Source organism: Cynocephalus volans, chromosome 2 (assembly GCF_027409185.1).
Source record: "Cynocephalus volans isolate mCynVol1 chromosome 2, mCynVol1.pri, whole genome shotgun sequence".
Classification (NCBI taxonomy): Eukaryota; Metazoa; Chordata; class Mammalia; order Dermoptera; family Cynocephalidae; genus Cynocephalus; species Cynocephalus volans.
The window spans coordinates 229,904,286-229,924,729 of record NC_084461.1 but is presented as its reverse complement, the minus strand read 5'-3'; the positions used below and the strand labels follow the sequence as shown (position 1 = coordinate 229,924,729).

At 54.7% G+C, this 20,444-nt stretch overlaps 1 protein-coding gene across 1 annotated transcript; it reads left to right on the top strand.

Annotated features, from left to right (window-relative positions):
- Positions 1–701: 701 nt before the first annotated feature.
- CDHR1 (cadherin related family member 1) lies at positions 702–19,198 on the top strand. Its single transcript, XM_063087908.1, has 17 exons — positions 702–756; positions 1,169–1,264; positions 2,112–2,257; positions 3,362–3,412; positions 4,605–4,694; positions 5,884–5,970; positions 6,377–6,493; positions 7,494–7,637; positions 9,139–9,217; positions 10,269–10,369; positions 12,734–12,937; positions 13,450–13,602; positions 15,533–15,697; positions 16,149–16,216; positions 16,898–17,126; positions 17,759–18,016; positions 18,659–19,198. Exons 1-17 carry the CDS (start codon positions 702–704, stop codon positions 19,196–19,198), a joined length of 2,583 nt encoding a protein of 860 aa, XP_062943978.1.
- The last annotated feature ends 1,246 nt before the right edge of the window (positions 19,199–20,444 follow it).

Below are 20,444 nucleotides of genomic sequence, written 5' to 3'. Positions count from 1 at the left end.
AGTCTGGGGGCTGAGCTATTTCCCTGCCTCTGTTTTATCTTCAGGAATGCTCAGCTCAGAGAGGAGGGCAACTCCCTGAACGTCACCGAGGAAGTTCATGAAAAGGGAAAACTCCAGCGGAGACCAAGTGCCACCAGGCTTGGGGTCCCCAGCAAGCTTTGATTTTCCAGCGCCTCTGCTGAAGACAACATGGGAGAAAGGAACCCCTCCCCCACCCACCCCTACCCCTCCCCCACCCACCCCAACCCCCTGTCCCCCCTCCCCCACCCCTCCCCTCCCCTCCCCCACCCCACCCCTCCCCACCCCCCCCACCCCTCCCCACCCCCCAGGGCTCCATCTCCGGACCTGAGCCCTGGGCTCCTACGCTCCAGGCCTGGGCACGGGGGCGTGCTGGGAGGAGCAGTCTTGTGCACATACCCTGCCCCCGCCCCGGCCGCCGCGGGCAGCTCCGGGCCCCTCACCCCTGCGCCCACCAGTTGGGCTCGGCAGGCGGCCGGCAGGAGCGCTCCGGCCGCGCGGATCCCAGCCTGTCATCCTCTTAGCGCCCTCGCCCCACCCGGCGCTCCCGCCCCGCGCCCCCCCGCCGCCGCCGCTGTCGCCACCCCGCTGTCGTCTCCGCACTCCTCGCGGGCCCAGGGCATGCTCCGTGCTCCTGCTCCCGGCCTCGGCGGCGGCGAGCGACACTACCCGCCCACGGAGACATGAGGCGCGGCCGGTGCGCCGCCCTGGCCCTGGGGCTGCTGCGCCTCTGCCTGGGTGAGTGGCCGCTGGGCGCCAGCGGGGGTGGGGGCCGACGCCACCCGGGGGGACGCGGGCGCATCATCCTGGACCGTCCACTTCCAGACTGGGACTTGGGCTGCGAGCCCGCGGTGTGGGGCCGGGACTCCCGCTGCTGCCCCCAGCTTCTCCAGACGCAGGGCGGGAGGTCTGGCGGCTGCCCCGATGACCGCAGGGGGACGGGGGTGACCTGGGCCTGGGCACTGCCTGTTTCTGAGAGCGGGTTCCCAGTCTGCCCACAGTAGGTGGGAACCCTCGGCGGGGCCCTCAGTGCGCGCAGGTCGCAGAGGCGCCGCGCTCCTGCCCACCGGCCAGGCCTAGCGTGTGCCACGCCGGTGCCAAGCTCTCCCGTGCCGGTGTCAGTGTGCTCTCCTGCCTGATCCTCTCCTAGCCCAGGCCAACTTCGCTCCCCACTTCTTCGACAACGGGGTCGGCAGCACCAACGGCAACATGGCCCTGTTCAGCCTCCCCGAGGACACCCCTGTAGGTGAGTATCCCTGACACCTGCTCCCCATAGGTCTCCCGAGGGCCAGCTCGCGTCCCCCCAGACGCAAGTACCCAACCCGTGACTCCTCCCAGCCCGTGGAGGCGCCGAGCGCCGAGCTGCGCGCGCTCCCGGGGGCAATGGCAAGAAAGAGGTCACCGCTGCCATGGCGACCTAAGCCGGGCCAGTTCTGCAGACCAGGGCGCGGGCCCTGAGCCGGGGGACCCCAGGCGGCAGGCAGCGGTCTGCAGCACGGCGGTTAGGCGCTGCCCCTCGCCCGCGGTGTGACCTTGGGCAGGTGGACTTACCTCCCTGAGCCTCAGGTCTCTAGGCTTTAAAATGATCAAGAACACCCAACTCGCTAAGATATGCAGAGAGAGGGTGAGAAGGTGAAAGAGGAGCGATTCACGCTCCCTGTCTCGCTTGGCAGGGTTGAGAGCCTGGGGAAAAGGAGGAGCCGAGTCAAAGAGGCGCCTGCCTTCAGGGATCCCTGTAGAAGCAGGCCAGGCCTGGGGCGCAGCACTGCACCACAAGTCACCCCTCCTGCCTTCATGCTGCTCCCTTTTCCCGGCACCCCCATACCCAGGGAACCCTGGATCCCGGCCCAGCAGGCCTGAACCTCTGTAACGGGCGTTATGGATTACACTCGGGAAAGCGCTGACAGTAACATCTGAGACTTGTGAATCATAATGACAAAAGGAGGGAGGCAGCCAGCAAGGGGAGGCCGGCCGTGAGTGCCCAGTCCAGGACGCTGCCTTTGGCGCTGAGTTGAATCTTCACTCTACAAACAGTGGAACCCCTGGTCTGAGTCAGGTCCCAAGTTCTGGGTTTCCCCTGTGTCTCCTTTCAGGCTCTCATGTGTACACTCTGAACGGGACAGACCCAGAAGGAGACCCTGTTTCCTACCACATCAGCTTTGACCCCAGTGCTAGAAGCGTCTTTTCCATTGACCCCAATTTTGGAGACATCACCCTGGTTGAAGAGCTGGACAGAGAGGTATGGGGAGGTGCAAGGCCTGCAGTCAGGCCTCTGTGGGCTGGAAGGTCCCCTAGAGCACATGGGTCTTCGTTAGACTCTCCCTGCCGAGTAGGCGACAGAGGTGGCCGCCCCAGGCACACCCACTCTGTGGGATCTCTAGTCTCTTCTCATTAGCTGAGGAAGCTTTACTGTCACAGTGAATAGTGGGACTCCTTTAATGAGCACCTGCCAGCCCTGCTAATCTTTGAAGTATGTTCAATAAAAAAATAAGCCTGCTTGTACTTTGAGGTTTGTGAAAGAAACCCCATAAAGTGATTGTTCAAGTCTGTCCTTGGAGAGGTCCTGTAAGCCACAGGAAGCTCAGATGGCAGATCAGAAAGAGTGGTTGAGAGAGTGTGTCTGAGTTTGGTAAAACTCCTCCCCTCTGTGCCCTTCTGAACCTGTGGTGCCAAGGCATGGGATCCATTTCCCTGTTGAGACCTCACACCTGTCCAGTCGACCTAGTTGGCACATAACTGGACCTCAGCTGGGGGGGGTGCTGCTGCCAGCTCTGGTTCGATGACAGAATCCAGGGAAGAGAAAGGAAAGGGAGGTCTCAGAGTCTACTGTGGGGACACAGTGGTGGAGGACACACTGCTGCCAGCACACCTGCCCCAGCACACATGGGGACCTGGGGACCTCCCACACCCTTTGTCACTGAGGTCCCACTATGTCCTGGGGAGCACTTGAGGCACAATAGACACAGACCTCTGCAGAACCGTGGAATGTGGAAAGGCATAGAGAGACAGAGAAAAAGAAGAGAAGAAAAAGTCTTTTTCCTGAGACCTCTGCACGCGGGGGTTGGCATCTCTCCTTGCTCCTGTAAGAGGGTGTTTTCTGTTGGAGCCTCAGCAGTCCCTCTGGGTTATGAGAACCCCTGAAATGCAAGGTCTCAAGCACAGTGGGAGACAGCTTTAGGCTGCAGTGGGCATACTGTCGCCACCACCCTGCCCTGCTCAGGGCTCTCCTGACACCCCAGACCCCATCTGATGGGTACGTGGGACAGGAGAGCTTTCCCCAGCCTCAGGGGTCCCCGTGGTGTGTCGGACTCTTGGACACTCATTCAGTCCCTTTGCTTCACAGAGGGAGGACGAGATTGAAGCCATCATCAGCATTTCTGACGGCCTGAATCTGGTGAGTGCACAGCCCAGCCCGGCAGCATGCCACATTCCGGCCTGGCACGGTTCCTCCCCAGCCCTCCTGGGGGCTCCCAAGCAACCCCAAGTCAGGGCCCAGTGAGACCTGCCCCAAGCGCCCCGGGAGAGGGCTGCAGCGAGGTCAGAAGGAAAGGAAGGAAAGGAGGGAATGGAGAGACCAGGCTCTCTCCACAGAACTTCTGGTGGGTCCAACCCACATTCCACAGCACCTCAACCCTGCCCTTCCCATGTGCACCTCCAAGTCCTGCCCAGTCGCCCGAGCTGCACATCTGGGCACCCAGGTGCTCTTCTCCCTGCACCCCCTTCCCCAACGCCGTCTCTTTCCCCTGCCCTTATCAGTGCTTCCCGGGATGACTGATGGGGACCCCCAGTCTCCTCTGCCCCAATCTGCCTTCTAAGTGCCATCAAAGTTGTCACTGTGGAAGGTAGATCTGGCCACTCTGCAGCGCAGAGAGCGCCAACAGCTGGCTCCTGCCACCTGCAGGATGAAACGCCAGCTTGTCTGGTGTTCAGCGCCTCCTGTTGGGCACCACCTGCAGCGCCCCCCTTTCCTCACACCTACTCTCCTGACCACCTAGCTGTAAACCTACTGTGTTCCCTGAACTCACCTTGCCTTTCCCTCCCCCTTGCCTTTGCACACACAGCCCCCTCTTCCTAGCACTCCTTCCCACCTCTCCCTTCTCCTTCCGGCAAACTTGCTGCAGGGCTCACTTCTCCCTCTTTGGAGAAGCCTCCCTGCTCTCTAGCACCACAGCCTGGGTTAGATGCCTCTTCTATGCACACCCCTGAGGGATGCACTGACACAGGCCCGGCCGCTCATGGGGCCTTGGAGTGGTGCGGTTCGGGGGACCTGTCCTGGGTGCCTGGAATACCGCTGTTATCTGTCGAATGATCTTTTATTTGTTGATCTTTGCCCCATATCCCAGCCTCTGTGACCACTACAAAGTAACACACCACCAGACTGTGTCTTCTGTCTCCAGGAACTCGCTTGGCACCAAGAAGTTGCTTAATCATATTTGTGGCATGAATAAATAAAAGAAGGAAAGAAGGGAGGAAGCGGGAGAGGAGGAGTGGGCAGAGACGTGTACCTGGGGGTATCAGAGGCCACCATCCTTTTATCCCCGGGAGGTCTCACTGCCCTAACTCCTGACCCCTCTGCCCCTTCTCAGGTGGCAGAAAAGGTTGTGATCCTCGTGACCGATGCTAATGACGAGGCGCCCAAGTTCATGCATGAGCCTTATGTTGTCCTGGTTCCCGAGGTGAGTGAGGGGCCAGGCAGGACAATACTCCTGCCCCAAGCCCTCCTGCCCCCGGGGCTGCCCTATGACCTGGCCCAGGGGACTGGGCGCTGCAGAGCAGAGCTCCTGTCCCCACTCACTATCCTCTGAAGAGCTTCTTTGCCACCCTCCCCACCTGTCGCCATCCCCCCACATTCATTTCTATTCCAAAGGATCACTCACTCGCTACTTCCCCTTACAATGGTGAGCATGCTTATTGCAGAAATGTGAAATATGTAGAAAAATAAGGAAGAGAGTTTTAAAAATCATCCTCAATCCCTGCAACTGGAGACACTGTTAAATTTTGGTGTATTTTCTTCTGATCTTTTTTGTGATTATTGGGTGGTTTATTTTCTGTGTGTTTGACATAGTCATGGCTATACTAAACGTATGCTTTCCATATCCTATTTTTCACTTAATTGATAACATAAGCATTTTCCTCACTAATTGGAAACTTTGGGTAACTATGGTTTCAATAGCTTCTATCAACTGAACATTCTGTCGTGCACTGAACTATTCCCTTATGTTTGGATATTTAAGATGCTTTAAATTTTTGCTGTCACATGAAACACCAATTTCTGAGCATAAGTTTTTTTTTTTTTCTTTAATTAGGATTATTTCCTTAAGATACAACCCAAGAGTTGAAATGACTGGGTCCAAAACCTGAACACCTATGGGGCGGTGCCATAATTGCTTTTCCAGAACAACACCTGTTTGCATCCTCTCCTGAAACAAAGGAGGGGGTTCGTCTCCCCTGTCCCTTGCCACAGTTTGAATTGGGAATTCTCACAGTTTGAAGTGTTTGCTAATTCAGTAGGAGATACTTCCTCTTGCGCTAAATTGAATGTACATGATCTCTGATGAGCCTAAATACATCCGTGCTTATGACCGTGTTGTCACTGGTGAATCGCTGTTTCACGTCTAACCCTGTCATCTATCTGGCGCCCTGGTTTTTCTTCTCACTCTCTCCCTGAGGGCACCCCCAGCCCCCACCATGTCTCTGTGCTCCTGCTTCCCTTTCCCTCTTCCCACACCCACCCTGGTGCTGTCCCCCGCACACTTCCCTCCCACCTTCCCCCCTTTTTTAACCCTCTCCATGGCTCCTGTGCCTCTGGCTCCCTAAGCATCCTGTCACTGCCTCTCACCCTTCCCTGTGGCTGTGACCCTTCAGGACATTCCTGCCGGGAGCAGCATCTTTAAGGTCCATGCGGTGGACAAGGACACGGGCTCTGGAGGGAGTGTCACCTACTTCCTGCAGGTAAGGCAGGGCACGTGGAGCGTGTGTGGTCACGCCGTGTGAGGGAGGCGGGGCTCCTGGGAGACCCAGGAGGGATTGGGGTGCAGGGAGGGGTCCGCCACCTTTGTCAGGGCGGCATGGATGGACGGGGGTGAGGGCCGTGGCCTCAGAGCTTTGCTTCTTTTGAGAATTGCCCCTTCTGCCCTTTTTCCTATTAACCGTTCCGGGCCCACACAGGAGTCTTACACCGCATGTGGGTGCAAAGTGCCCAGGCCTTCTCCTGGGGAGGGCTGAGGGTCCTGGGTCAGAAGTGCTGGGTGTCCTGAAGTTTGAACCTCAGCCCCAAGGCTAGGGTTCCTGTGGCAAGGGGTGGGGAGGACCCCTTCAGTGAGCCTCTCCTAGGCAGCCGCCCACCCCATTCTTACAGAACCTGCATTCCACAAAATTTGCCATGGACCGCCACAGTGGTGTGCTGCGCCTCCAGGCTGGGGCCACTCTGGACTATGAGAAGTCCCGGACCCATTTTGTCACTGTGGTCGCCAAGGTAACAGAAGGAGGAAAGGGGGGCATCCAGTCTTTCCTCATGCCTTGGGTTGGAACAGAGTTAGATTCTACAAAGGAGGGGCCAGTCTGGAGAACAGAGAGGACACAGTCCCTTCTGGGGGTGGACTTACACCCCCCGGTGGCCATGGCCAGGAGAATTGTGTCCCTCCACATCCCCCAGCATATGGCCTCCAGGCACCTCCATCTCTCCGGCCATCCTTGCTCACCCCATCTTCTCCTCTCTGTGCATCCAGTTACCCTCTCTGAGCCTCAGTTTCCCCATCTTTCCACCTCTGAAGCTTAACTAAGTTCCTCCTCTTTCTGAAGTGTATGGTGTGGAAACTGGAAGTTGACAGGTGCTCAGCCAAAGCTCTTCCCCCTGAGAGCATGAAAGCCAGCATCCCTAAAGGGGATGCTAGTGTTTCCTTTTGCAGGAAGGCCCTTGCTGGCCACATATTGGCTACAAGCCATCCCACTCCAGCCTGGACCAGGAGGCCCGAGATGACCCTGCCTGCCAGTTGCTCTGTGAGGGCTCAGTTTGGTGCACACCTCTCTTACACACTTACACACTCGAGCGCAGGGCCCAGGTCATGCTCTTGTGGGACCCCTGGTACCCAGCACAGGCTGAGCATGTAGTAGGTCCTCAGGATGGGTTAGAGGCTTGATTCCTGGCTGGGAGGGGGAATTTGTGTCTTTCCCCTTCCTGCTCTGCCACTCATCTGACATGATTTCCCTGGAGAGAGGTAACCCTGCTTCCAAAGGAACACTTTTGAGCACCTCCTGCATGCCAGGCACTGACTGAAGACCAGGCATCATCTCATTTAATTTTCCCAATAGCCCTATGGGGGGAGAATTAACTCCCGTTGACACAGGAGCAAACAGAAACTCAGAGTGGGCAGCTGGCCTCACAGCCAATGAGTAGCGGATTCTAACAGGGTCTGTCCGACTCCAGAGCTTAACACATCTTCACTCACCTTCTGTGGCCCCTGATTCTTCCCCAGGATGGCGGGGGGAGGCTGCGAGGAGCTGATGTGGTATTCTCAGCCACCACCACTGTCACAGTCAATGTGGAGGACATTCAGGACACAGCCCCTGTCTTTGTGGGCACACCCTACTATGGCTACGTATATGAGGACACTCTTCTGGTAGGCGGCTCCTCAGCCCAGTGTCCCCTCCAGCAACCTCCCACCCTGTCCTTTGAGATTCCCTGGGGGAAGGCCTTTCTTACACCTCATGTGGGGGATGAGGTTTCCTTTGGTGCCCCCCAGCTGCAAGCCTGCAGCCTGGGGTCCCTTGGACCAGCAGTTCTCTCACGATTCACTGCCTGAACCACTGTGCCCCTTGTCAGACCTCCCATGCAGGCCAGCTCAAAGGCTGGTCACAACGTCCCTCCCCAGTCCGTGCAGACCTCTGACCCTGGTGTGGAGGCCTCTCAGCAATTCCCCACAGGTCCCACTTCTGGGCCTCGTGTCCAAGGCTCAGCCTTCCTTCCACCCCCAAGCCTTTGCCATCCTCCATGCATCCCACCTCCTTCAGCGCCCCTCCCTTGTCACCCTGCCCATGTCCTGCCTGTGGACCTGACACCGCCCCCTTCTCAATTCAGTCCAGGCACTGCTTTCCCTGGCATGTTTGGTCTGAGAGGGGAGCCCCTCCTCTCTGCTCCCATGAACGCTGTGCACCCCTTCCATGAGCCCATCCCTCCTCGGGGTACACCTATTTATATCCCCCCACCCCCCAGCAGACCATGAGCTTCTGCGGGCAGAGACCAGGCTGGGCCAGACCTCACTCACCACAGCTCAGGAACTCTGTGTGGAATTGCATCTTGAATGCCCACTTCCTCCTTCCCTATTACTCCTACTTTCTGAAACAGGGGACAACACACACTGAGGACCTAGTGGTGGAGACAAGCTCAGAGTAAGGGAGAGAAAAGATGGGCTGCCCAGGGGATTGGGGGTCCATGCTGGAAAATGCAAGGAGACCTAGCCCATCCCGCCGAGGAGCTCAGGGCAGAGGAGGTGCTGAGAGCCAGGGCTCGTGGCAGCCTCATGGAGAGGAGATGGCATCTGGACTGGGTCAGGAAGTAGCCATGAGTGGCCCACAGAGAAGGGCCTGAGGAGGGTGCTTAAAAGGGGCGGCAGGCAAAGGTCAAGCTGTCCTTGTCCACTTGTGGCCCCTGCCCCAAGCCCCATGAATGGCACCCCAGGGCCCACAGGATAAAATCCCAGTTCCTGGACATGGCGTTCAAGGCACTCTGTGACCTGGCCCCACACCCACCTGTCTCTTGCCTCTCCCTTCATGCACCTCTGGGGGGACGAAGGCAAAGACAGAGGGGGCAGTGGGGTGAGGCTGCAGGGTGGAGAGCAGCACAGGTGAGGGCTGAGTGTGGCCTGTGGGACAAGAGTCAGTCAGGAGGCTGGAGAGTCCCCAGGCAGCCCACACGCTGACCCCAGGGGCCAGGAAGCTGCGGGGTGTGGACTGCCCCTCCAGGCCTGGGAGTCCCAGCAGTGTTGAGAGCTGGCAGAGTGGGGCAGGGCCATGCTCTCAGGAGGGGGTGGCACCTTCTCTTCATGATGGGGGCAGTGTCTGGGAAGGGGAGACTCCAATATCCCCCATCAGCCTCAGGCAGCTGCTCCTGTTTCCCCCAAGGGCTCAGAGGTACTGACGGTGGTTGCCATGGACGGAGATCGGGGCAAACCCAACCGCATTCTCTACCGCCTCGTGAACGGTGAGTCAGGGGAGGCTTTGGGGCTGCAGGGACGCTCTGGTTCTGCAGCACGGAGAGCAACATGCACAGTGCTGATCCGTGTTCCCTGCACCCTGGGCATCTGCTCATTGACGGGAACAGCCGGCAACGTTTCTTACACTCTGAAAACTGCTATCTATTTTTTCTCATTCTTTTTAATTTTTTGGCCTAGAGCATATAGCTGAATTAAATGAATCAACTGCAGTGACAATATGGTATCTCCCTAGTGCTAACCTTGTATATGCACGAGAAGCTACACAGGCGTCCCAAGTCGCCACTTTTGAATTTGAATTTAACTCTGCTGGCTGCAGAGTCTGTGCTCTTTCCACAGCTGGGCAGCACCTGAGCAGGCCGAGCTGTCCCTGGGATGGGCTCTGCAGTCCTCTGTAGCCCAGGTCATCACACCTGCTCCCTGATCCCAGACATACACACGTCTACACCCCCTCCCTCAGAGACCACCCCAACCCTGTTCCCAGGACACGCCTGGTGCACACTCTCTCTCCAGCAGCTCACGCATGAATGAACATGCCCACTGTCACACAGGCTCCGTTCCTCAGGCACTGCAAACCTCTACCCGATGACAGAGCACCACACACACCCTCCCCTTCCTCCTCCTTCTCCAGACCTTCTCCTCTCCCTCTCTCCTCTTTCTTCCTCTCTTCCCTTCTCTCCTTCATACCCACACACCCCTTCCTTATCTCCCTCTCTATATATCTTTCTTGCTCCCTTTCTCTTTCCTTAACACACACACACGCACACGCACACGCACACAGTATTACACGTAAGACAGAGGCAGGTGTGGAACTTGGGATCCGGACAAAAGTGGGTTCAAGTCCCAGCTCTGCACTTACTGTGTACCCTTAGACAGGTTACTTAGCCCCCCTGAGACTCAGTTTCCTCACTGGCAAGACACAGAAGACAGTATTACATTCTATGGAGACTTCCATGAGCTAATGCATGACGAGCACGTGGCACGACTCCCTGCGCCCCCACGTGGCCCTGTGCAGAACTGCAGGGTGCGTCTCTCTGACAGGGAGTGATGGAGCTTTGGAAATTAATGAGACGTCTGGAGTCATCTCCCTCACACAGAGCCCTGCCCAGCTCCGGAGAGAAGTGTATGTGCTGCATGTACAGGTACTGTCCCTCTAGCCGTGGTCCTTCTGCCCACCCTCTGGTCCTGGAAGGCTTCGAAGGCGATGAGACTTAGGCCTTCCTCTCTGGGGCTCACAGTCTGGGAAGCAAGCTAGATGTTGTTCTGAAGGGCACCTACATCAGGCTGCACCAGATACACGCCAAGTCCCCCGTGAGGGAAGACGAATTCACAAGCAGAGAGCCATGAACAGGCAGGAGGGGGCAGGACTGAAGCAGCAATGCGCCGAGCGTGGGTAGGAGCCAACAAGTGGATACTGGTGGAGGGAGCCTGGGCTGGGTGGGGACGGAAGTCATTCCAAGCCAGGAAAGCCCAGGGAGCTGAGACCGGGAGTGGGTGCTCAGGAGGGGTTCGGGCAGGTGAGACTGGAGCAGGGAGTCCACGGGCAGCACACAGAAGGAGGAAATTTGGAATCCCAGGCTGGGGCCAGAGCAATAAAGACCCTAAATGCAAGGTATGGGCTTTTTGCTGGAGCGTGGTATGTGGCCTGTACAGTCACACAGGGACTGCATTTATAAGCATCCCATGCTAAGCTTAACACGCTGCTATTTGCTGTCTCAAAATTCTTAATAATTTTTGAACAAGTGACCCCATATTTTCATTTTTCCCTGAGCCTGCGAATTATGTCGCCAATCCTGTCCAAGAGCAATAAAGAGCCATTGAAAGGTTTTGAGCAGCATTACAGTCACATGTTGAAAAGCTCACTCTGGCTGCTCACAAGACCAGTGGGTCTCCCAAATTTGGACAGCGTAGCCAACAAAGATTTCCAGGACCCACTCCTGGGGATGGGAATTCAGCATGCCTGCGGTAAAACCGACTTTGCATGTCATAAGGGCCCAGGCAATCTTGGCACCAGTCCCAGACTGTCATTGGAGAACTCTGGTCTTGACTCAGGTTTGGAGGGAACTGGCCAGGAAGCAGAGCCATCGGTCAAAATGACAGAGGGAGAGGGCCTGAAAGGATGAGGGAGGATAGTGAGAGGACAATGCATGAGGAGCATGTGGCACAACTCCCTGTGTCCCCATGTGGCCCACATGGGACAGCAGAAAGTGACATGTTGCAAAATATGAAGCAGGCAGATTGCACAGAATGTGGTGACTGACTGGCTGAGGGGTGAGGGATGAGAGGGGCGCATGAAGCCATCAGGGGCTCAGGAGGGGACGCAAGTTAAGTAGAAGGGGATGTGAGCTTGGACACCTTGGGGACATTCAAGTTGAAGCATCCGAACATGAGCATACAGGCTTGGAGCTTAGGGGAGAGTGTGTCAACACGTGGTTAACTGTGAAAGGCACAGATGGAATGAGGCCACCCAGAGGGTGGCTGTGGAGAGAGAGGGGCGGTGGACTGAGTCCACAGCTGTGGGAACCTCAGAGGTGAAGAGTGGCGGGGGGGGGGGGGGGGAGCCGGTGAAGGAGCCCTGGCAAGGGTCAGAGAGATCTCGGAGAACTTGCAGAGGGAGCATCAGCAGCGGGCACAGGGAACTTGGGGAGGCAGTGCCAGGGCGGAGTTGAAGTCAGTGTGAAGTGTGTCAGTGGGCATGAGTGAGAACTGAGTGGGAAGCAGGAAACAGAGGCAGCAGGTGTAGGCTTCTGAGGAGGGAGAGAGCTAGCACTGCAGCTAGGGTGTGAAGGAGGGTGTCCCGGGAGGATCATGTTAGGATAGGTGAGACCGGAGCCTGCTTACAGAACGAGAGAAAGCAGGCCCTTGAAGAGGCTCACGTGGTTCGGGAGGTGCCTGTGGAATCAGCTCTGGCTTTGCAGCCTGTGTTAGTTATCTACTGCTGTGTTACAAATTACCCCAAACTTTGTGGCTTCAAACAACACATTCATGTCTTGCAGTTTCTGTAGGTCAGGAGTCCAGGTTCAGCTTGGCTGGGTCCTCAGTTTCAAGGTCTCTCACATGGCTGCCATCAGACTGTCAACCAGGACTGAGGTCTCATCTGAAGGCTCTGCTGGGGAAGGATTGGCTTCCAAGCGCACATGGTTGTGAGCAGGACCAGTTCCTTGTGGGCTGATGCACTATGAGCCTAATTTCTTTGCCGGCTGTTGGCTAGAGGTCACCATTAGTTCCTTGTCACATGGGCCTCTCCAGCATCACTGCCTGCTTCATCAAAGCCAGGAAGGGAGAGAGTCTGCTAGCAAGATGGAAGTTACAATCTCTTTTAAGCTAATCATGAAGTGATATCTCATCATCTTGCCATATGCCATCAGTTAGAAGCACGTTGCTAGGCCAGGCCACACTTAAGGAGAGGAGATTATACAAGGGCATAGACGCCAGAAGACAGGATCATTGGGGCCATCTCAAGAGTCCACCTGCCATACAATCATAACCACCTGTCCCCACCCCAGGTGACCGAGGTCAGCTCTGCAGGGAACCCAGCTGCCCAGGCCATGGTCCCAGTCACCATCAGGATCGTGGACCTCAACAACCATCCACCAACATTCTATGGAGAGAGTGGACCCCAGAACAGATTTGAGCTGTCCATGTATGAGCACCCTCCCCAGGGCGAGATCCTGCGGGGCCTCAAGATCACCGTCAATGACTCCGACCAGGTGTGCGGTCCTGCCCTCCAAACTGCCTGCCCACAGACAGCACAGGGCCATGGACCCAAAGCTAACTGGGTCTGCATCAGCCTCCGCCGCTCATGCAGCAGGGGCCAGGCAGATCTCAGAATGAGTGAACCGAGAGGATGTCACCAAGAGGGAGAGGAGGGAAAATAGCTAATCCAAGACTGTCTGCTTAGCCTAAAGGTGTTCACAACTAATTAAAAAGTGAAAGCTAGTCAAACAAAAGCTCCTCTTCATCTGACCTGCCAAACAGGTGTTTGCCAATGTGTCCTGCCACCTCCTATGCCCGGCGCAGGGCTAGGCCATTTGTGTTTATTACCTCACGTAAACCTCATGACTTGCTAAGTCTTTCTGATCCTCAGTAGCCTCACCTGTAGAAAAAGGAGTACTGCTCACCTCCCAGGGTTAAGGGCATATGAAGCCTCCTCGCTTAGCACAAACATATGATGCCTTTCTATCATTTATCTTCCCTGTTTCCTCTCTCCTTTATCGCCCAGGGAGCCAATGCCAAATTCAACTTGCAGCTAGTGGGGCTCAGCGGCGTCTTCCGAGTGGTCCCGCAGACAATCCTGAACGAAGCCCAAGTCACCATCATTGTGGAGAACTCAGCCGCCATCGACTTTGAAAAGTACAAAGTGTTAACCTTCAAGGTAGGTGGAGCTTTGCACTGCCCTGGATGGGGGGGTCCCAGGAGCTCACACCAGCATCTGGATTCATTCCTGAGGGGTCTCTTGTCACTGCTTGACCTTCCTGGTCCTCCTGTTTTCCTCCCTGACCCTCTCCTCCTCCTGCTGGCGTGGGGAGCAGGTCAGGGAAGAAGAGGGGTGTGCAGAACCTTCTGCGGGCTGCTCACAGCCTCAGCCTCTCTGAGCTCCTGGCTTCTGAACCACAACTCGCCCCGGAAGTCCAAGGTGGGGGGTGTTAAAGGAAAACCACCAATATAATTTGCCATGTTAATAGAGCAAAACTAATTATCAAGGTAGATGTTTTCTAATATGCCTTTTATATCTGTCATCTATTCTAATAACAACCTTAGGAAAAGAGGTTAAAAAATACTCCTTTGATACAATTTGTAATTAGGTAGAATTATCAATTGTTTTAGTCCGTTTTGTGTTGCTATAACAGACTACCTGAGACTGGGTAATTTATAAGGAAAAGAGGTTTATTTGACTCACGATTCTGGGACAGCTGCATCTGGCACTGGCCTCAGGCTGCTTCTACTCATGGCGGAAAGCGGCAGGTAGCCAGTGGGTACAAGCAGATCCCATGGAGAGAGGAAGCGAGAGAGAGAGGAGGTGCCAGGGTCTTTTTAAGCAACCAGCTCTGGTGGGAACTAATTGAGCGAGAACTCACTCATTAATCCCCCCTCCCCCAGGAGAGCATGAATCCATTCATGAGGGATCCGCCCCCGTGACTCAATCAGTTTCCAACACTGCCACATTGGAGATCAAATTTCCACATGAGTTTTGGAGGGGACAACACATCCAAACTCCATCATCAATGTATATTATGTATAAACATAGAAGTCATAATATTAATAAAAAGAAGAAATAAATATTTCATTGATATTATTTAAATTATCATTTTTTTATAGTTTTACACACTAAAAGTCATCATCATGCTTAAAAGTGAAAAACACTGCAAGCAATCCATAAGGTCAGAAACGAAATATGGATGCCTGCTATTGCAGTAGTACTTAACAAGATTCCTGGAATAACATTCTTCCTGGATAAAAAAGGAAAGGTACAAACATTAGAAAGAAAGAGACAAATGATCTTTATTTGTAGGTGATGTGATTGTTTGCTTAGAAAATCTGAGAGAAATGAAAAAGAAACATCAAAAGTACTAACACGGTTGATTATAAAGTTATTACACAAAATTCAATAGTTTTCCTACACACAAAAATAACAACAAGAACAAGGTTCAGGGTTCAATCCCTGTACTGGCAGCCCACCCAAAAAATAAATAAATAAAAAGAAGAAGAAGAAAACACAATGGAATCCAAGCTTCTCTTTTACAATATCCACCAACAAATAAAATTTGTGGGAATTACCCTAACAAAAAACGTGCAGCCTCTGAATGACTTAAAATGCAAGATTTTGCAAAGGGATATAAAGAAGGCAAGACATGTAAAGGCATACCTTGTTTAAAAATGCCAATTCTCCTCAAGCGAATAAGGAATTCAATGCCACCCAATGAACTCTTACCTACAAGTTCCTTTGGAGAGGGAGAGAGAAGTCCTGACTAAATTATACTATACTGGTTTTTATCTGGAGAAATAAACTTATAAGAATAGTCAGGAAAATTGGAGCTGGGAAGGAAGGTGCAGATCAGTGGAACAAAAGAAACTGGCCCCAATACAAACGGAGTGCTGAGGAGCCTGGCCCGCAGGCCAGTGGGGCGGAGGGGCGAGACGGCCTTCCAGGGGCCCTTGCAGGGGATGGCAGGCGTGGCTGGTCGGCAGCCGAGAGTAAGCACGTGCAGCATGGGGGTGCTGGACCAGCCTGGGGAGACAGGAGGGGGAGGCCTTGGCAGGGCGACTCCTACCCAGACTAAGCCCCCCTTTCCTTTCCTTTGCAGCTCCTGGCCATTGAAGTGAACACGCCAGAGAAGTTCAGCTCCACAGCGGATGTGGTGATCCAGCTCCTGGACACCAATGACAATGTCCCCAAGTTCACCTCCCCCTACTACATTGCCAGGATCCCTGAGAATGCCCCAGGGGGCTCCAATGTGGTGGCTGTCACGGTGGGTTGAGGACTGGTCCAAGAACTGTGGTGGGGTGGGGACCTTGAAAAGTGAGACAGAACCAGGTTCCAGTTTGAATCACAAAGCCCGCTGTCATTAGCTGTCCCTGGCCAGGTTACTTGCCCTCTCTTAGCCTTCATTTCTTCATCCATACAATGGGGATAACACCTCACAGGACTGTATTGAGGACATATGTAGAAACCCCCAGCACAGGGCACGGGACCCATCCTCTTTTCCTTCCTCGTTTATAAAGGAGGAAAAATGCATTCCAGATCTAAATCTTTTGATTCCTGCAACACTTGAGAAAAACTAGAGCAGCCTCCAGATCAGTTACTCACCCACTGGCAAACCCCAGATCCCCTTGCTTTTCCGTTGAAAGCAACCCTGAGACACAGGAGCTAGCAATGTACCCTGACAATGGGGCAAGTGCCACTGGGTTTCTCTCTTCCAGGCGGTGGATCCAGACACAGGACCCTGGGGTGAAGTCAAATACTCCATCTATGGGACTGAGGCAGACCTGTGAGTAGAGCCAGAATCCTGGGCAGGGCCTCAGGCAAGGGATTTGGGAGGCTGAGAGTGGAGGAGGGTCTGTGTGGAAGGCGGAGGGTCTGTGTGGAAGGCGGAGGGTCTGTGTGGAAGGCGGAGGGACGTGGAAGGGACAGAACCCTGGAGGGGTAAGGGGGGCCACGAGCAGCATGCCTGTGTGCAAGGCAGGGAGAGGGCAAGGCAGGAAGGGAAGCAGTGGAGAGGCTGAGGCAGAGGTCGGGGGGGGACACATTACACATTAGGGAGGTACTAGGAGAGAAGGTCATGGTCACAGCCTGGAGCTGGGGCCCATGGCCTCAGAAGCCATGCAAGCAGGGCTGGGCTGGGGCGGGGGCAGGCCATGGGAGGCGAGAGAGGGGCTGCAATTTAGATTGTTAGGTTCAATAGTGGCAGATGGGTGAGTCGATGAGTAGATCTGCCCCCTCAGTCAGACTGTGAGGATGGGAGAGGAGCAGGTGGGAGAAGCTACATGGTGCTTCGCTGCTGCTTCCTGGAGGCAGTTCATCATTGCAGTCGTGTGCACGCATATGCATGTGTTTGTGTGTGTGTGTGCATGCATGTGTGTGTGCATGCGTGTGTGTGTGTGTGCGTGCATGTGTGCACATGTGGGCAAGTACACACACACACTGTGCCTGCACTCTCCATGCCTGGCAGGTTCCTGATCCACCCATCCACTGGGCTGATCTATACCCAGCCCTGGGCCAGCCTGGATGCTGAGGCCACTGCCAGGTACAACTTTTATGTGAAGGCCGAGGACATGGAGGGTAGGTACAGCCTGGCCGAGGTGTTTGTCACTGTGCTGGATGTCAACGACCACTACCCCCAGTTTGGAAAGAGCATCCAGGAGAAGACGATGGTGCTCGGGACCCCGGTGAGAATTGAGGTGGGTTTTGGAGGCAGCCGAGCTCCCCTAAAAGCCTGGTTCCAGCAGCTGCAAGAGACACTGGGGCATAAAAATTTAGGTTAAATAAAAGTTATGGGATTCTCAAGGTGTGCAAGGGATTTTAAGGTACTTTATACCTCCCCTTCTTCACTTAACCCAGAAGTAACCCCTGAGAAGAAAGACCTTATCGCCTCTTTACAGATGAAAAACTGGGGCTCCGGTGGGTTGGTGTTCGGCTTGCCAGTTCACACAGCTGGTCTGCTGCCTTCAGAGCAGTGCCTTTCCCATGCACTTCACTGGCTTCCCAATGTGGACAAAGCGTGAACTCGGAAACCCAACAGACATGACTTTGAATCCCAGCTCCCCTTCTCCCTCTATATCCTTGAACAAGTCACTCAGTATCCAAGCTTTTGTTTGCATCTGTAGTTTGGATTTACTAATACCTGCTTCCTAGATGTGTTCTGAGAACGGAATGGTATCCCGTATAGGTCCTGGCTCACAGTAGGGCAGACATTCCATTCCTTGTCCAACTCAATCCAATCAAAATATAAGGTTAGAACCATTTCCCATCAACCCAGCAAGCCCCATATGACCTGCTAATTTAGCCAGTATCTGTCCCTCCCTGTGCACAGGCCATAGACCAGGACGCAGAGGAACCCAACAACCTGGTGGACTATTCCATCACCCATGCAGAGCCAACCAACGTGTTCGACATCAATGCACACACAGGGGAGATCTGGCTCAAGAACTCCATCCGCTCCCTGGATGCCTTGCACAACATCACGCCCAGCGGGGACTACACGTGGTCCCTTGAGGTGCAGGCCACGGACCGTGGCTCCCCATCCTTCAGCACCACGGCCTTACTGAAGATTGACATCACAGACACTGAGGTGGGTACATGGCCATGGTCAGGAAAAGGAGTCAGAGGGCCTGCTGAGGCCTCTCTGCAACACGAGCAGAAGGAGGATGCTCATCGAATGCCATCAAAGGTGGCTTGTGCCATCAATTGCACAGGCTTGGAATCAGGTTGAAATTCTAGCTTCCGTAGTTATTAATGGTGTGACTTTGGCCTGTGCTGAGCCTCCATTACCTTTCCCATCAAATGGGAATAATGATGTCTCCTTCACATCAGGGTTGAAAGGCAGAAGTAAAATCATTATATGTCTGTTCAGTGTCTGGCAGAAAGTCATCTTTTAAGGGGTTTCTGACACATTTGTGCAGATGGCCCCTCATAATTAAAGATAAGCAATATCTTACTCCGTCAAGAACAGTCTAGCTAATGCAGGAGCCCTGAATCCAAAAGAGGCTGTTTGCATGCTGTTCTGAGTGTATTGTTCTAGAGAGTGGTTGCACCATGCTCTTTGTGTGTGCATCTTTTCTGAACAGGCCCATAGTGCTTATCAGACTCTTAAAGGGGTGCCTGACCCCAGAAAGTTTAAAAACCCTCAGGCTTAAGGAAGCTCACACCCCCACTCTGTCCTGCAGGGACCAGGCAGGAACAGCTACATGCAGGGGGTGGCTCTCTCTTCCAGACACTGTCCCGAGGCCCCATGGCAGCCTTCCTGATACACACCAAGGACAACCCCATGAAGGCTGTGGGTGTGCTAGCTGGCATCATGGCCATCGTCGTGGCCATAACTGTCCTCATCTCCACCGCCACCTTCTGGCGCAACAAGAAGTCCAACAAGGTCCTGCCAGTGCGGCGTGTCTTCCGCAAGCGACCTGCCCCTGCGCCCCGCAACATCCGCATCGAGTGGCTCAAGTCCAGGAAGTCCAAAGCTGCCACCAAGTTTGTTCTCAAAGATGATCGTCCCAATGAGAACTGCAACAACAACACCCCAGAAGGCTCACTGCCCCCCCGAGCTCCAGCTCTCCCTCCACCACCCAGAACGGCGCCCACCCCGGTCACGGCCCACTGGACGGTGCCTACAGTCTCTGGATCACTCACCCCACAGCAACCTCAACAGCCATCAAACCCCACAACCTTGGGAAGCCCTGTCCAGCCAACTCTGGTCTCTGAGCTCAAGAAAAGGTTTGAGAAGAAGAGTGCAGACAACAAGGCGTATTTCTAGAATGTGTCCCGTGGCTCTTCTCTTCCCCCACTTCCCACCCTGACCACCCTGCTGCTCGGACCAGGCTCTCCACCCTCTCCTCTTTAAGGTCACCCTTGTTTTTTTACAATGGTGTAAACCCCATATGCAAAGCTCTGGACAGGGCCGTGGGCAAAGGATTTCTCAGGCTATGAGATGCAATTGGCAAATGCTTCCCCATTACCTGAATCCTTGACACAGCTACAGTGCTCCCCATGCTTTAGGTGCTGGGAATTAACAGGGAGCCAGCTTTGTGCATCTTCTGCTCACCATCCCCAGACCTCACAGTTCGTCAGGTCCTATGGAATCTCATCATCCTTAGTCAGGGAGCAGGGCCCTGGCCACATGGGACAAGGCCAGCTAGAATATGGATCCTGAAGTCTGCAGCTAAGAGCAGAAGGAGATTCAGCCCAAGTTAAGCCTAGAGGTCAGCAAAACTCGTGGGCCATAGGAGAGCAAATGCTGCCAAGGAGAGGGCAGAGATGCCAGGAAACTCATGCTGATGGCTCTCAAGCCATCGGAATGAGAGAGCATGGTGCCTGGGCAGAGTCCGTGGGCTCATAATATACCCCCTGGGGACCAGGGACATGGAGGTATCAGATGGGTCTTGTCCCCAGCCAGGACTGCCCTGGGCCCAGAAATGTCCAAGCTGGAGCCACAGTGGTAGCCCTGGAGGCATCTGGAAAAGTGTCAGGGCCCCTGTCTGAAGAGCTGCTCCATCAGTCGTCTTTGAAGAGACAGTGCAGGGCCGTAGATGGATGTGCAGGCTGAAGTCTGGGGAGACTTCGGTTTCTATCCACTCTCCCACCCACATTGTGTAACCTTAGGGAAGCTGTCTAAACTGCCTGACCATCTTCATCCTCATCTGCAAAATGAAGAAAGTAAGCCCTGTCTGCCTCACTCGCTTGTCTAGGGTGAGGATGGAAGAAAATAGCGGGATGAGGGCTTTAACCAGGTGCAAAGCAGCACACATGCTAAGTATTTTTCTGCAGGCCAGTTTGCTGGGTGCAGCTCTTCCAGAAAGTATTAGGAGCCTTGCAGCTACTCTGCCAAGTGCCCCAGAGGGCTCTATGGTGGGATAGGGGGCTGCCACTGGATGGTGGCTTTGCCCTTGACTCTCACCCCTCCCTTCCATTCTCCGCTCACCCCAGACCCCACGAGGCCATGGCCAACCCCCATCAGACAGCACCAGAGCTGGGCAGAAACACCCAGGCTAAGCCCCTGTTTT

Coding starts and splice junctions, on each gene's coding strand:
- CDHR1 (XM_063087908.1), top strand. CDS start 702: ATGAGGCGCGGCCGGTGCGCCGCCCTGGCCCTGGGGCTGCTGCGCCTC. Junction 6,494..7,493: donor TTGTCACTGTGGTCGCCAAG/GTAACAGAAGGA, acceptor ATTCTTCCCCAG/GATGGCGGGGGGAGGCTGCG. Junction 7,638..9,138: donor TATATGAGGACACTCTTCTG/GTAGGCGGCTCC, acceptor GTTTCCCCCAAG/GGCTCAGAGGTACTGACGGT.